The following is a 16,869-nucleotide window of genomic DNA, read 5'->3' on the forward strand; positions in this document are numbered from 1 at the left end:
CATAAAACTACGTCTGAAGAAGTATGCCACAACCACCGGCGCAAGAACCAGATATGACGTTGGACTTCTTAGGAACAAAGAAATACAGAGTAGATTCCAGATCAGCCTTACCAACAGGTACCAGCAACTACAGGAACAGGATGAAGACACAGATGTGGACATAGAAACTCAATGGCAGCACACAAAGACGTTGTGGCTGGACACCTGCAAAGAAATATTGGGAAAGAAGAAGACAAAACACAAGGAATGGGTCTCAATGGAAACACTCCAGAAACTGAAAGAAAGAAAGGAGAGGAAAGAGTTACTGAACACAAGCAAAACAAGATCAGCAAAAGCAAAGGCACAGGAAGAATACACCCAAGCCAATAAGGAGGTGAAGAGTAGCATTAAGAAGGATAAAAGAGATCACATAGACAACTTAGCCAAACAAGCAGAAACAGCGGCAGGGCAAGGCAACATGAAAGACCTCTATATGATCACTAGGAAGTTAGCAGGCAAGTTCCAACAAACGGACAAACCAGTAAAAGACAAACAGGGAAACCCACTTATAACAACAGAGGACCAACGGAGAAGATGGGCTGAACATTTCAAAGAACTACTGAACCAACCAGCCCAGACAGAGCCAGCGGACATTACACCAGCGGAGAGAACACTTCCAATAAACTGTGATAAACCCAGCAAAGCAGAGATCAAAAAAGCTATTATCTCAACAAAGGACGGAAAATCTGCAGGACCAGATGAAATACCAGCAGAAGCCATCAAGGCCGACTTGAAGACTGCGGTAGATATGCTTCATAGCCTCTTCACCAAGATCTGGGAGGAAGAAAAGATTCCAGAAGAATGGAAAGATGGAATCATCATCAAGCTACCAAAAAAGGGAGATCTTACCAACTGCAACAACTACAGAGGAATAATGCTTCTATCAGTACCGGGAAAAGTACTCAACAGAATTATACTGGACAGAATGAGTGTTGCTGTGGATCCCATGCTTCGAGACCAGCAGGCAGGCTTCCGGAGCAACAGATCTTGCACAGACCAGATCGCCACCCTGCGCATCATTATAGAGCAATCCATCGAATGGAACTCTCCATTATACATAAACTTCATAGACTATGAAAAAGCCTTTGACAGTGTGGATAGAGAGACTCTGTGGAAACTGCTGAGGCATTATGGTATCCCAAAGAAAATCATCACTCTGATTCAAAACACCTATCAAGGAACATCATGCAAAGTTTTACATGCAGGCCAACTGTCAGAGAGTTTTGAGGTCAAGACCGGTGTGCGTCAGGGATGCCTCCTATCGCCCTTTCTATTCCTTCTAGTCATAGACTGGATTATGAAGACCACCACAAAAGGAAATAAAAACGGCATACAGTGGACCCTATGGACACAACTGGATGACCTCGACTTTGCTGATGACCTGGCTCTCCTGTCACACAACTACAACCAGATGCAAGACAAGACAACCAAGCTGGCAACTACATCCCTTGAGACTGGGTTGAGAATAAACAGGAAGAAAACCAACCTAATGATGATCAACACCTCTACCAACAACACAGTCACAGTAGGTGATGAATCCATACAGGAAGTCAACTCCTTCACTTACCTAGGCAGTATCTTGGATAAGAAGGGCGGCACAGATGGCGACGTCACAGCAAGAGTAGGCAAAGCCAGAGCAGCATTCATCATTCTGAAGAACATCTGGTCCTCCAAGGACATCGCCATGACAACCAAAGTGCGGCTCTTCAATTCAAATGTCAAATCTGTCCTTCTCTACGGTTCAGAGACTTGGAGAATGACGAAAAGAACATTGCAGAAGATACAGACCTTTATAAACAGCTGTCTGAAACGCATCTTTGGGATCCGGTGGCCAAACAAAATCAAGAATGAGGAACTATGGTTGAAAGGAAGACAGGAACCAGTGGAGAAGCAGATCCTGAGACGAAAGTGGGGATGGATAGGCCACACTTTGAGGAAACCGGCTACCAGTACTACACGCCAGGCCCTGACTTGGAATCCCCAAGGGAAGCGGAAGAGAGGGCGGCCTAAGAACACCTGGAGGCGGGACACTGAGGCGGAGCTCAAGAGACAAGGAACTACCTGGGGGGAGGCAGAAAGGACAGCCCAAAGCCGTGTTGGATGGAGAAAAGTCGTAGATGGCCTATGCTCCATTGGGAGCGATGGGCCTAAGTAAGTAAGTATAACATTAAGCACCAAGTCACAGAGAAGCTACAAATTGGTGTACAACCTTTTGTAGCATATGCTACAAATCAATTCATGAGAATATGTTGATTCTCCAATTAAACCACACTAAACAAACATACTAAATTAAACCACATTAAACAAGGTGGTGTGAAATCACTCTTAGAAAAATGTATGTTATTATATTGTAAATTAAGGTGAGAACATGTAGGGGTATTTCCCTGAGCAGGATTATACAGTTAGACAGATAACTTTCAAAAATATGAATGAATAACTTCTGATATTTTGTTCAGAATTAACAATTATCAATACACATAACTTAATCACATTCATAACCCTGATATTCAAGTTGTGTATAATACAACAGAGAAATCAGACGAACAAACTGACACTCCAACTAAATCACTGCCTGGATTCAAATGTAAACGATGTGCTCATGTTGACAATTTATTCCATCCTTCTTCTGTAGTCTAATGGTGATAGACGCCTGCCTTTCTCTATAATATATCATGTGGTCTGCCCTTTTAAATTCACAGCAGGAGACCCTGTGGAGATAGATGAAGAGAAAGAGATAGCCAGGGAGATAGAGTGAGAGATAGAGAGGGGGGTAGAGAGACAGAGACAGAGAAATAGCAGAACGGAGGTAGGGACAGCAGAAGTATAAATAGGGAAATGGGAAAGAACATGCATGAGCACACACACAGACCACACACACAGACCACACACACACACACACACCTACACACACACACACACACACACACACACACACACACACATACACACACACACACCACGGTCATGCAGTGAGGCTGGAGAGTGGTGGAAAGAGGACAATGTCTACTCTCTCTGGTCTCAATGGATCTGAGTCACCACACACACACACACACACACACACACACACACACACACACACACACACACACATACACACACACACCTCTCTCTATCTTCCTTTAGTGGTTAAAAAACGGTTAAGAACTGTTAACACTTTGACTGCCATGAAACGTGTTTAGACGTCATTGCTGGCCATGCTCAAGTTGCTGGAGGACGCTGTACAGCGTCCTTATATCAATATTTCAAAAATCTGCGATCGGATTCATATGTCCCCTCCGCTGGCCTGAGATCCACCAGCAGGACCCACTGAGCTCTCTGGCGGTTCAGGAGCGCCATCTGGTGGCCGATCGGCGCAATCGCTTGACAGGATGTGCCATAGAGGTTGTGCTAGACGTCCGTAGTACTTCCGGGCACTCGCTATAGGTCCCGGGACTCTGGCTCGTCACGCTACACAGTGATCGATTGCCAATAACTCGATAAACAACATGATTTGGACGTATATACCATTATACAAGCTGGAGATGGACCGGGTAAATTTACATCCCATAATGATAAGACTTCTACTCTACGATGATCGCCCAACGGCGCGCGGAGACTGGGGTGAGTTTCAGCGTGTAACGTTACCGTCTTCGATACTAACTGCTATTATCAACATTTGACCCACATTAGATGATTGGTATAACGCTGCCCACGGAATTATAAACGCCCCCTAGCCCATCCGGTCAACATCAGATGACGTGTAGTAACTTCTAGAAGTAAGTCTAGTTGGAATTTTTTATATCGCGCTGATTGCCATAAAACTGTATTGCATCATCAATATAATGCATTTGGGGCTATAGATCACGTTCTGGAGAAAGCTGCAGAAAGAGATGAAAACATACTTATACATTAGACCATACTTTACTATGAATATGTGAATGAAAAAGTTTAACGTTGCTACACAATGAACAATACATATAGGACTTTGAATGGGCCCTAATAATGGCAATGTAGCAATAGAATTTAAAAAGTTATAGCCATGCAAAGAAGGGGTACTTCTCCATAGACAAATAGAGCCGGCAACCTATGGTATATCATGAATTTAACCCAAGGCAACCAAAGTGTTAAGAACAGAAGTATTTTCATCTATGTATAAAATGGTATTTTTAAACTAAGCTCAGCTATTGAACTTTTGAATAAACCTTAGCCTAAAACTATTTTCTTTGTAGGACCAAAATAAATGTGAAAAAATTCAAATGATGGCCGCCAATCACCGCCAAGGGGCCAGAATGATCATAACTAAACTGAACCTTTGTGCTACAAGGCCAAGGTTTGACATGCTTATAAGAAGACAGGGAAATAAATAAAATAGTTTGGGTATGTTTGATGTCTGCTCACCATTGTGACCTGTATAATAGGGTTGGGTGGTCCTCCCTAGTAGAGAGGCAAGAGTTTCATTGGCATCTGTTTCGATATAAAGCCATAATTGGAGATTGCCCAAATAGCTTTGTTATTGGAGTGGACATATGGCCCCTATGGTACAAGATACAATGATTGGCTGACACCTACACTGTAAGAAAAAAAGCTGCAAGAAAACTGTAAATGTCTGGCATCAATGGTTGCCAAATACTTACTGTCAAATTATAGTAAAATCAAATACATTTACAGATTACAACCTTTATTTAATGGTTAATAATTGTTTTGATAAAAGGTAATTTACTGTATTTCTATGGCATTTACACTTAAAGTAGAAAAACAAAAGTAATCTGTAAAATAATACAGTGAATTTCTCGTGAAAAAACCTTTATTTTTTACAGTGTCGAGTTTATACTAGAATCCTATAAGTCTGCTTTTAGATTCTGTCCTTCTGACATGTGGAACATCATACAAGAAACTTTAAAACTCAAGAATCATCTGATTCTTTCTTTGAATGTAGGCTATTTGTCACGTACCATTATAGTACATTTTATTCACATAACAGTGGTCTAATGGATGAAGCGTTGACATCATCCTACGCCAGGGATGGTAGGTTCCAGCCCCCATAAGGGGTGTTCAATTACTAGAAGAGAGGCACATGGAAAGGATGCAGGGCTTGCAAGCACCCCCCCCCCCCCCCTCACACGTACACAGTCGTTTTTATATATTTATATATTTATTTTACCCAGGGAAAATTTGCTGAGCATGTATATTTCTCAGCAACACCTTGCTGCTCCACAAGCTCACAGTTCCACATATTCATGCCTGGGAGCTGCAGTCTGACACTGTGGGGCACTCTGCATCTCCACAAGGGCAGTAAGGGCATTTCAACAGTGGCTGTTGAGGGACAGGGGGGGGGGGGGGCAGTTTAATTGGTTCCACCACACTTCACTAACCAGAATTCCCTTTCAGTCCGGGGATTTTGAACCAATGGCAACATTCAGGTCTATACCTCCACTAAAGTGTTTATCTCATCGTCTGAAATACAAAATGAAAAGGGAAAAAAAGGAAAAAAGAAGACCTTTCCTTACCAGAGCATCGCTTCTGCAGGGAGAGGATCTCCAGGTGCAGGCCGTGCAGCAGGGTGAGATGTTCCTGCCTGAGGAACACGATGCTCCTCTCCACACCTTCAATCTGAAGAGACACGCCGCTCTCCACCTCCATGGCCATGCCCAGCCCAGCCCACAGCCTGGAGGCAGCCGTGACAAGCACAGGCGTTAGGCAGTTGTAATTTTAGGGCACTCAGTAACCGTAATAAAAACACAGGAAACTGTATTTAGCCATTTGTGGTGCCGTACCTTGGGATTTAGTGCCTTGCTCAAAGGCAACCCGACATGGATGGCCATGCACATTTACTGTCACAGGGGGTATCAAACCTGTGATCTTCTGCTTACAGGACAATCTATCAAAGCACCAGACAACCCTGCTTCCCAGAATATGATGATGATGTAATAGCAGTTGAGTAGGCGGGTATGTAGGCCAACAGTGACACCACCATCCAAGATAAATCAGGGGGAGTTAAGCAGATTGGTAGGTGGCGGGTATAGTCTATTATTCCCATTGAACAAGCTGCGTTTATTCTCTATGCACAGTATACACATAACAACAGTACAGTGTCCCCCACCCACCCCTCCTACCCAACCCCCACCCCCCACCCCACCCACCCAACCACCTCCAATGTACAGTCCCCCCCCCCCCACCCAACCCCACCCCACCTACCCAACCTCCTCCAATGTACAGTTTCTACGTCAAATGTATATACTCCCTTTTCTGGACTCTTTTTGTATCACAAACAGTACTGTATTTGCAAATCTGGTATGTAAATGTATAGATGGAGCAGTACTGACTATCTGTATGTCATGTATGTCATATATGTTATGATGAATTGAAAATGGGGGACCCTGATGTAAACAAGACGAAAGTCTTTCTCTGGTCTGCATCCCCTTAACAATTGTATGTATTGAGCTGTGCTGTACTGTACCCATCCCATTATGCAATCTGTTAATAAAGTTTTCAATCAATCAATCAAACAAGGCTATACTGTTGGAATGCTATGATGTGATAGCATTGTCCACTTGTGAATTTTCCTTCTATACCTCTACTGCAGCAACAACTACAACAACAACAACATTATTGGTCTCAATGCTGCTGTGTGTGTGTTGAGAATATTCAAGACAGGTTATCTATTTCTTTAGAAGACAGGCCATCATCCCTTCATATTGGGACAGCTCAAATAGACACCATAAGTGTAATCTTTGAAAAACCACAGCAGGAAGGAAACACTTCCAAAATAATGTAGACTCAACTCAGCCATGTGAGGGAGAGAGAAGTTCTCTATCGAGGTCATGTGGTATAAATAAGACAATGATCAAAGATGAAACCAAGGGAGAGATGGGAGAGGCTAGCCCGAAACATCCAGCCTGCCCTATACTGTCAGTAGGCTAGTATAGATTGTAGCCTTTATGTTAAGCCATTTCAGTCGACATAAATGATGTGCTTACCTTTTAAATAATGTTAATTAAGAAGCTAAATGTAAATACAAATAAAAATCAAATAAATCAAATATAGTCATAAGGTTTAAACAAGCCCCTCCGTCCCGTCCATGCTGTTTACCAGGGGTGGTCCAGCTCATATCGCTGCGGCATTCATTTAACCTACACCGTTAAATAGCTTCGGCTGCACGTGACGACGTTTAAATAAGAATAAGAATAACAACAAGAACAATAATAATATTAATAATACAAATACTACTAATAACAAAGCAAATAGATATGCAGGAGAAAGCCTAAACTGCGACGTACCACACAGCTCTCCTTCGCCTCCAGATAAAAGGATGATCTTTCACTTCTGCACAATCTGCGTCAGTCAGAATAATTCAACGATGTTTTCCGATAAAGGTCAACATGAAAGCCTGTGGGAACGCCGTACATTTCAACGAGCGCATCTGTCTCCGTCACCCACCGGACTAAGGCGTACAATAGCCTACTAGCTAGTGGCTACTGTACTGATGACAACAAGCCGCTGTAACCGGAAAATCATACGACAGCAGCCGATTGGAAGAATCGGACCGTACGTCGATTTAGGAGCGGATAGGCAACCAGGGTGTAAAGTGATGTAGGCTACAGCGAATCAAGATTATTAACGCGACCTATAGATTAAAGATCGCGGAAGATTAATATTTCAGTGCATTAAAAGTTTCATAAAGTATTACAGTAGTACAATGCAGTTTAATATTTGCATTATAAACAGAGGCCTAGATCAGCACCATGGACAGAGTCAGGGTCGATAGGAGAGAGGGTCCGCCCAGTGTTCAACACCCTACAGTGGGGACTTGTTCTAAAAATGGAGGCACATTTTGGGGTGTAATCTAACGGGAAACTCATTACAGGAGTGGTGCTATGGTTCGTAACAATGTCTTTAACATTTCAGAAATCAGAACAAATGGGAATTCCACCGACGCAGACTATTAGGGTGTTGACATTTTCCCAAATTGTGCCGAGATCTTTTCTTCTTTTAGAGCTGTTGAATCAGTTGTGGGCTCTCAAAGTAAGGACAATGCAATGACATCATCGAAATGCATTGCCTGAGATAGTTGAAATGGCTTATATCATAGGATTGTATTTTCCTTACTCTGAGCGCACTAATGAAATAAACAAATATTGACAAATTCTAGGAATTAAACCTTTAAATAATGATTAATAACAGCTGGTGATTACAGCAGTATTCAAATAGCTTGCAAACTGGAATAGTTTGAAGTATAAACTCTGACATCCATTGACTATACTCTAGGCTCTGTTGCCTATACTGTACCAACTCTGAACTCAGTGTACAGTATACCACCTGCCAAACACTGTAATCACAACTATCTACCTCAAACTATACACAACACTGTACAATAATACTGTATACCGTATATATATCTGCATATATTCCTGTCTATATATATTCCTGCTTATATACAGTGTATATATATCCCATACCTACTCGTATTAGTAGTGTACATAATAATATTGTACATACATCATATTAGCATATTACTCAGTAACTTCATTATATATATATACACAGTATATATATATGGATGAATCATTTTCAATACAGATTGGGTATAGCTTACTTAATATGCTATTGCTGGTTTATTGAGCATGACAATGGTCTTGTCAATAATCTTGCCGCTATAATGAGCTGATAACACAACAAGCTATTTAGCTTTTTATTTTCACATAAAACAAACATGTTACTGTATAAAGAAAACATGAATTGGAATTGTATTAATTACAAAACAGCAATCCATCCAAAACATCAATACAAATGGTCATATGTACACTTTAAACATGATTGTATGAAACCTGAAACCTTTGTTCAATATCCCACCTTTTCACTTCAATGAGAAATAGACGACAACGTCCTGAACAAGCTGCAGTTATGTCAATATCATGTGCTGTTGTTGTGGAATTCGGACTAGCATTAGCACTAATATTAGGACAAACCCTATCCACTGTCCTACTGTCCCACTGAGTAGGGGGTATCTGCAGAGCCGCAGAGCCGCAGAGCCAGGCTGGACGGGTTGGAGGCGGTCTGGACAAGTATTAGTGGTCTGGACAAGTATTTGCACTACTGCGCACCATTTTCAACTTCACTTTCGTCTCGTTTACATAGGTACATAGACAGTAATGTTACATCTAGACATTTATGACATGTAATAATAGAGTAAACTTGTAAATAGACAGTAATGTTACATCTAGACATACCAGATCTAGTAATAATAATAATAATAGTCCCTCAAACTGCAGGACATGTAAACAGTCAAGTTGCAGAACAACTGTTTGCACAAATGAGAAAGAACAATTACTTTTTAACGCAGCAACTACCATCGACCCATCTGTTCCTGATGAGAAACATCCTAGAACACTTCAACAACAACAAAAACAAGAAGCGAATGGACAACATCAAAACGTTTTTGGGACGACAGCGGTGGCAATAAACAGCTACCACCAGGCTGTATTGGGTACATTTTCTACTTGCACTTGCATTAAAGATATTTAATGCATTAATCCTGTTTTTAATTGATCTAGGAAATAATGTATAAATGTCTTCATTCATCAAGTTCACTGTTCCTTACTAAGCTGTGTTTGTCATCTGCTTACAGTGTCACTGGAAGCAGCTCAAGGTGTGCTCCCTGAAGCTGGTTCAGGTCTGCCCCCAGCAATGACAAGTAAGTGGAATTGCATGCCTGGGTCCTTAGAAAGTCTTAAAATGTCTTAAATTCAAGTTTAGCCGCCTTGACTGAAACCATGCATGATTTGTCCAATAATCATATTAAACTGCCACCCACCACCTTAAATAGTGAACTCTTAATTGCTCCAAGTCAAGAGTGCTAACTATTACACCATAGAACCTGGCTTCTGCAGCAGAAGCAGGCCTATAAAAACCTATGCCTACCTACAGTAATTCATACCTCTACACTATTAGTTTTATTAAACATTGTTACTATTTCTCTTATATTTTTGTGTATGTCCATCCCTGTAGAACTTGAGATTCCAGTGGACAATGACTACTCACCAGACCAACCCTGGGCGAAGTCCCGAAACCCTATCCAACAACAACTGGTAGGCAAATTTCTACAAATAATTACTTTCTATGTAAAACTACTCATCTGTATCACAACAATGGTTATTATCTTCAGCTCAGTTATGTCCTGGACCGAAAGAGGCCTTCGGAAGAAATAATTGTGAAGGAAGGACAAACTTGTTTGACACAGGATGAGTTTTGGAGCCTTGGGTTGAACAGCTATATGGATTCAACTGTGAGTAGTCACATGGTCTAACAGATTAACATTTATTACCGAAGGGAGAGTTTCAGTCATGTTCACTATAATGTCTTAATTGTGATTTCTTGCAGATTGGAAATGCATGCCTGAAGCTCATTGGTGAACTGGCTCTGAAACGTGTATGACCTCTTTTTTAATTACACATTTAAAAGTAACTTTTGGTACTGAAGGCAGACTATTAATAATCATGTTTGTTTTTTCCTCATCAGGACATGGACATTTATATAGAAGACATGTATGTTGTTCCTACCTGGAAGGACCGAAGTATCAACCCGTTAGCTTCATTTCCGGTAAGTGTAATTAATTGATGAAATAAATATAATTATTCAGTTAGTAAATTGAATAAGCATAATGGCACATCCCTACTCTAATGGTAAACTCATGTTTCATAAATATTAGGCTGACATGAAGATGAAACATGCAATAGTCTTTCCAGCCTGGACCGAAAACCACTTTGTGCTATGTGTAAGTGAAATTAGTAATGCGTGTCTTATAAACTTAATCATGTCTGCCGTTCTGGGAGAATAGCAGAATCCACATTCCCACAGAAACCTGACTGACATGCTGTGCTTATTTTTACATACCCATTATAGGTCTTGAAGCCACGCATACAGGAGATTCTATTATTGGACTCGAAATACATAGAGCATACCTCTGGCTTTGGCGATGAAGACTACAGAACTGTTTTTAGGTACACAGATGAGAGCTACTTTTTGTTGTGTTCATATGGCATTTAGATGTGATGGTTCACCGATGAGCGATGCTGCCCTTGGGGGGAGGGAGTGCAGAGACTCAAACGCATCAGCGACCCAACTAACTGCGTGTCTGTCTGCATGAATAAAGACTTCTCAAAGTCCAGTTATTATACTGATATCGAATAATTAATTCTGCTCCCTCCCTCCAACCTTGGTTGCTATGCCCACACAAAACCGCAAAACTTCACCCTGGACTCCGGTTATCTAATACTTGTCCAGACCGCCTCCAACCCGTCCAGCCCAATAGGGGGTATCTGCAGAGCCGCAGAGCCAGGCTGGACGGGTTGGAGGCGGTCTGGACAAGTATTAGTGGTCTGGACAAGTATTTGCACTACTGCGCACCATTTTCAACTTCACTTTCGTCTTGACTTGACTTGACTTGACTTGAGTAATGTTACATCTAGACATTTATGACATGTAATAATAGAGTAAACTTGTAAATAGACAGTAATGTTACATCTAGACATACCAGATCTAGTAATAATAGAGTAAACTTAACTTTCGTCTCAGTAACAATGTTCATAAAGTGTACATCTAGACATGATGTGTACATAGACAGTAATGTTACATCTCTAGACATACCAGATCTAGTAATAATAGAGTAAACTTAACTTTCGTCTCAGTAACAATGTTCATAAAGTGTACATCTAGACATTTATGACATACCAGATCTAGTAATAATAGAGTAAACTTAACTTTCGTCTCAGTAACAATGTTCATAAAGTGTTGAGTGCTACAGTGTAGGTTAGTTTATTAGGGTTAGATTTTTTTTATTTAGATAATGGTTGAAGTAGATGACCCGACTTCTCTTTGATGACCCTCCCGGAGCTTGGATAGGAGTAGGAATAAACTGTACATATACAGCACTGTTTGAACCTGGCACACAACATACTTCACATGTCATTTTTTGTCGATACGAAGATGATGAGTACCGGTCTTCTCCTCAGACATATAAAATCAGTTTTTCAATACAAGTACGACTCAAGACACAGAACATTAGTATGCAAAATAAAAAATGAACACAGATTTTGAGTGTGAATGAAAACTTTATTTCAACAAGATTGCAGAATGGGTACAATACAGTACGGCTCAATACACACAATTGTTAAGGGGATGCAGACCAGAGAAAGAAGTTTTGTCTTGTCTTCTCATACTAAAAACGTGACTGTTAGCACAGAGACGGCCATTTTCGTTTCGTTTTCAGGGTCAGTTTCGCTTTTCAGAACGCAACGTAATGGCAGGCAAGTTAGGCCCAGTCCACACGAGCGCTGGATTTAATATAACCATGATTATATGTGAGCAGTTGCACTGTTCGGCCACACACAACCGGGGATTTGCTACACTGCAACCCAGGTCTTTGAAAACCGGAGTCCAGGGTGAAGTTTTGCGGTTTTGTGTGGGCATAGCAACCAAGGTTGGAGGGAGGGAGCAGAATAAATTATTTGTAGAAATTTGCCTACCAGTTGTTGTTGGATAGGGTTTCGGGACTTCGCCCAGGGTTGGTCTGGTGAGTAGTCATTGTCCACTGGAATCTCAAGTTCTACAGGGATGGACATACACAAAAATATAAGAGAAATAGTAACAATGTTTAATAAAACTAATAGTGTAGAGGTAAGAATTACTGTAGGTAGGCATAGGTTTTTATAGGCCTGCTTCTGCTGCAGAAGCCAGGTTCTATGGTGTAATAGTTAGTACTCTTGACTTGGAGCAATTAAGAGTTCACTATTTAAGGTGGTGGGTGGCAGTTTAATATGATTATTGGACAAATCATGCATGGTTTCAGTCAAGGCGGCTAAACTTGAATTTAAGACATTTTAAGACTTTCTAATGACCCATGCATGCAATTCCACTTACTTGTCATTGCTGGGGGCAGACCTGAACCAGCTTCAGGGAGCACACCTTGAGCTGCTTCCAGTGATAGATCAAGGACTGCTTCCTGTGACACTGTAAGCAGATGACAAACACAGCTTAGTAAGGAACAGTGAACTTGATGAATGAAGACATTTATACATTATTTCCTAGATCAATTAAAAACAGGATTAATGCATTAAATATCTTTAATGCAAGTGCAAGTAGAAAATGTACCCAATACAGCCTGGTGGTATAGCTGTTTATTGCCACCGCTGTCGTCCCAAATAACTTTTTGATGTTGTCCATTCGCTTCTTGTTTTTGTTGTTGTTGAAGTGTTCTAGGATGTTTCTCATCAGGAACAGATGGGTCGATGGTAGTTGCTGCGTTAAAAAGTAATTGTTCTTTCTCATTTGTGCAAACAGTTGTTCTGCAACTTGACTGTTTACATGTCCTGCAGTTTGAGGGACTATTATTATTATTATTACTAGATCTGGTATGTCTAGATGTAACATTACTGTCTATTTACAAGTTTACTCTATTATTACATGTCATAAATGTCTAGATGTAACATTACTGTCTATGTACCTATGTAAACGAGACGAAAGTGAAGTTGAAAATGGTGCGCAGTAGTGCAAATACTTGTCCAGACCACTAATACTTGTCCAGACCACTAATACTTGTCCAGACCACTAATACTTGTCCAGACCGCCTCCAACCCGTCCAGCCTGGCTCTGCGGCTCTGCAGATACCCCCTACTCGTCCAGCCTGGCTCTGCAGATACCCCCTATTGGTCCTATACACTTAGGACACACCCTATCTGCTCTCCTATAGGCTATACACTTAGGACACACCCTATCTGCTCTCCTATAGGCTATACACTTAGGACACACCCTATCTGCTCTCCTATAGGCTATAAACTTAGGACACACCCTATCTGCTCTCCTATAGGCTATAAACTTAAGACAATCCTATCTGCTTTGTAATCCATAACAGGCATAGAGGACAAATGCACACATAGAAAAAGGAAGCCAGAATTGGGGCGCAGGGATCAACCATAGAATTATGGGATCAACACTGTAAGAACTTGAGCATGCTTTATGGCCAAACACCCCACCAAGTGGTTACAAAAGAGTACTACATCAATATATGGAGGTATGTTGATTACCGGTAGGCCACAATGGTTCTTTTAAATTATAATGGCATATTGCAAAAATAATGACTATGTTATGACTAGCTATTAAGACTAGCTATCTTATCATTACAAATAACATTACAACATTATATGACACATTAGCAAATATAAATTCACAAAACACTTCTTCCAAAGTCACCACCACAACCAGAAACAATTACAAATAAAATAATCTGCTTAGGGGCGGCTGGGTGGCGCAGCGGAGATTGCGCTCGTCACCAATGCAAGAGACTCCGGTCTCGAATCCGGATGTCAGCATTGCCTCCGGCTTGGGCCGGCCGCCATACTGGCTCAATTGGCAGAGTTAGCGGGTGGAAGTCGATGGGTGGTAATCTGGACGTTGTGGACAGCGACTCCTACAGGTCGGTTGGGGACGCCTGCACAGCAGAGACAGGAAATGGCGGGGGTAGTGTGAGCCTCCCATACGTTACACCTCGCCAATGAGAGTCCGCGCAAGCAGGTGAAAAGATGTGACAGGCTGCCTCCTCGTGTACCGGAGGGGACACGTGATGCAAGGCTTCTATCCTCCCTACGGCCGACCTGTGGGGGGCATATGCGAGCAACGTTCAAGACAGGGGAGGGGAGAATTGGAAACACGAAATTGGGATGGGAGAAAAATAAGGAGAAAAAGTGGATACAAAAATAAATAAAAAATCTGCCTTAAGAGTTTTGCTCAGAAGGAAATGAAAGCATACATATGCAAAATGGCAATTCATAGAGAGAGCTTGTCTTAATCACACAAAGGCAACGTTTTGCATGGGAGGGTCTCCAATGCCTTTCTGTTGCTGAGGCCTATACGTAGCAGCAATAGTAATAAGCTTGTTAATTAGACACTGCTAATTGGCTTCCTCTCCCAACATCATTAACTTCATCGTTTGACAGTGTTCTCATCGCTTGACAGATTATAATAACAAGCAGAGCGATTGCAGGAGTGCATAGTGTAACTGGTCGACATTTGCTGGTAGACTCTACTGTTGAGAGGATGTGACTGATAGGCCCTTGGAAAAATCTCTGAAGTGATTTTCCTCAAAGACTGTTTGCTCATAAAACACGAAAACCACAATAGCCGTCTGAGTGATTATTTTCTGTACTGTCATTAAAATATGTGGATAGAACTGTTACTAGTTCCATGCCATCAGTTATTGTGAAGTTCCATTAGGTAAATATGTTCCCGGACCAAATGGAGGCTTTCTGACAATAATGCGGACATGCCCAGTACACAGGCTCATCCTTAACTTGACAGTAACGCTATAGCTATATGAAATGTAGCCACAAACAAGAGATTGTTCCCTTAAAAACGTCCACTGCCATGGATTGGAGCAGGACAGTGCCTGTGTATTCATATACATGTGTTACTGTGCCTGGAATAAGGTTGGGTTGAACTGTCAGCATTGGCTGCAGCATGGAAGAGTTGACTATACATGCAGTCACTGTTGGAAGCCTCTTATGGTATGGAAAATGACCCCTCGGGTGGTCAGAATGCCCAGAAAAAAATAGGAAATGAAAGGATCACGCCCTCAAAAGAGTCCTAACATGGCTTACACAAAAGGCATTCAGTTCATTAATTAATAATGACCCTTCGCAAAAGGGATATTCTGTACATCTAAATTCTTTAACTTTGTTCCTTAGTTCATCTTTTGACAATCAATCCAAAAAATTACAAATATACACAAATATATATATATATATATAATATATATAAAAAAAGTACAATATATACAACAGGTAATAAATGGCATTATATAATATCCCAGTTCCATATCTGGTGTAATGCTATGATAGTAGCTGGTGGTGGAGGAGGCAGCCATTGATTGGTCAGTTAGGACCCTCCTTAAGGTTTAGGGTTAAGGTAAGGGACAGGTTTATAAAGAAGTAAAATTTTTACATGAAAATGATGAGTTATAAATTTGCAGCTCAACCTTAAAAGTGATGATTGCCTTCCAGATCACAGCTAACTTACTAACCAAGCAGCTATTGCTTCTAGACATGATCCAGCCTGAGCTGAAATCTACTGTAGCTGGATTGGTACCGTCAGCTCATTGTGGTCGACCAATGTTGAGGAGACCCAGTTACCTTTACATGACCGCCGCAATAGTACAGGTTTCAGGGATGCTCTGATCGACTGTCCACCAATCAGTGTGAGCAGAATTCCACCTCTTTAAATCTAGTGTTAATGAAAGACCAAAGCATATTTGTAAATGCTATTGTGATGCCAGAGGTGTGCCTATCATCTTCCAGGAAATAACGAATTCAGCATGGGAAAAAAGGCTAATTACTTGCAAAAGAATCCTGGCTGACAAATGACCAATTGAGCAATAAACTAGCAAAATAAAAAAAATCACATTACAATCGTACAATCTATTCAGATACCAACTCAAAGTAATTATTTTGTATTTTTTCTTGATCAGCTACACAAAACATTGGTGATGCACAATTTCCCAAAACAACAAAGAGATGACAGACACAGGTTCATATTCAGTCTTCAGACAAAAAAAGGTATATTTTATTCCTACTCATTTGCGATATTTGAAAATAAAAACCCTTATAAACAACGACAGCAAAGCTTATGTTAGAGAGAGACAAAGGACTGCTACAGGCCTTCTGAGGTAGCAGGTGGTTTTTAGTTGACGAGAGGCTTGGCAAAAGACAGCAACGTCTGTAGTTCTCTTGCGCTAGTGTTAAACAACGTTCAACAAGACACGGTTCAAAGATTCCTATAGTACTGTATTATTCAGTGGTATGAAAC

The 16,869-nt window shown here is 41.1% G+C and overlaps 1 protein-coding gene and 1 long non-coding RNA gene across 2 annotated transcripts in view; one reads left to right on the forward strand and one right to left on the reverse strand.

The window, feature by feature from the left end:
* ccdc92ba (coiled-coil domain containing 92Ba) overlaps window positions 1–5,658 on the reverse strand; it is a gene marked incomplete at both ends in the record, with an annotated part of 93,700 nt that extends 88,042 nt beyond the window's left edge. The window contains one exon of the mRNA XM_084308394.1: window positions 5,526–5,658. Within this exon, the coding sequence (XP_084164520.1) occupies window positions 5,526–5,658 (133 nt within the window). The remainder of the gene's footprint in view (window positions 1–5,525) is intronic.
* Window positions 5,659–10,565: 4,907 nt separating this feature from the next.
* LOC311233159 lies at window positions 10,566–11,047 on the forward strand. The gene is made up of 3 exons (XR_014620007.1): window positions 10,566–10,614; window positions 10,724–10,789; window positions 10,918–11,047. It is a non-coding gene; the product is annotated as an uncharacterized lncRNA (long non-coding RNA).
* The last annotated feature ends 5,822 nt before the right edge of the window (window positions 11,048–16,869 follow it).

The sequence above is a fragment of the Notolepis coatsorum genome, assembly GCF_963971535.1.
Source record: "Notolepis coatsorum genome assembly, chromosome: 1".
NCBI lineage: Eukaryota > Metazoa > Chordata > Actinopteri > Aulopiformes > Paralepididae > Notolepis > Notolepis coatsorum.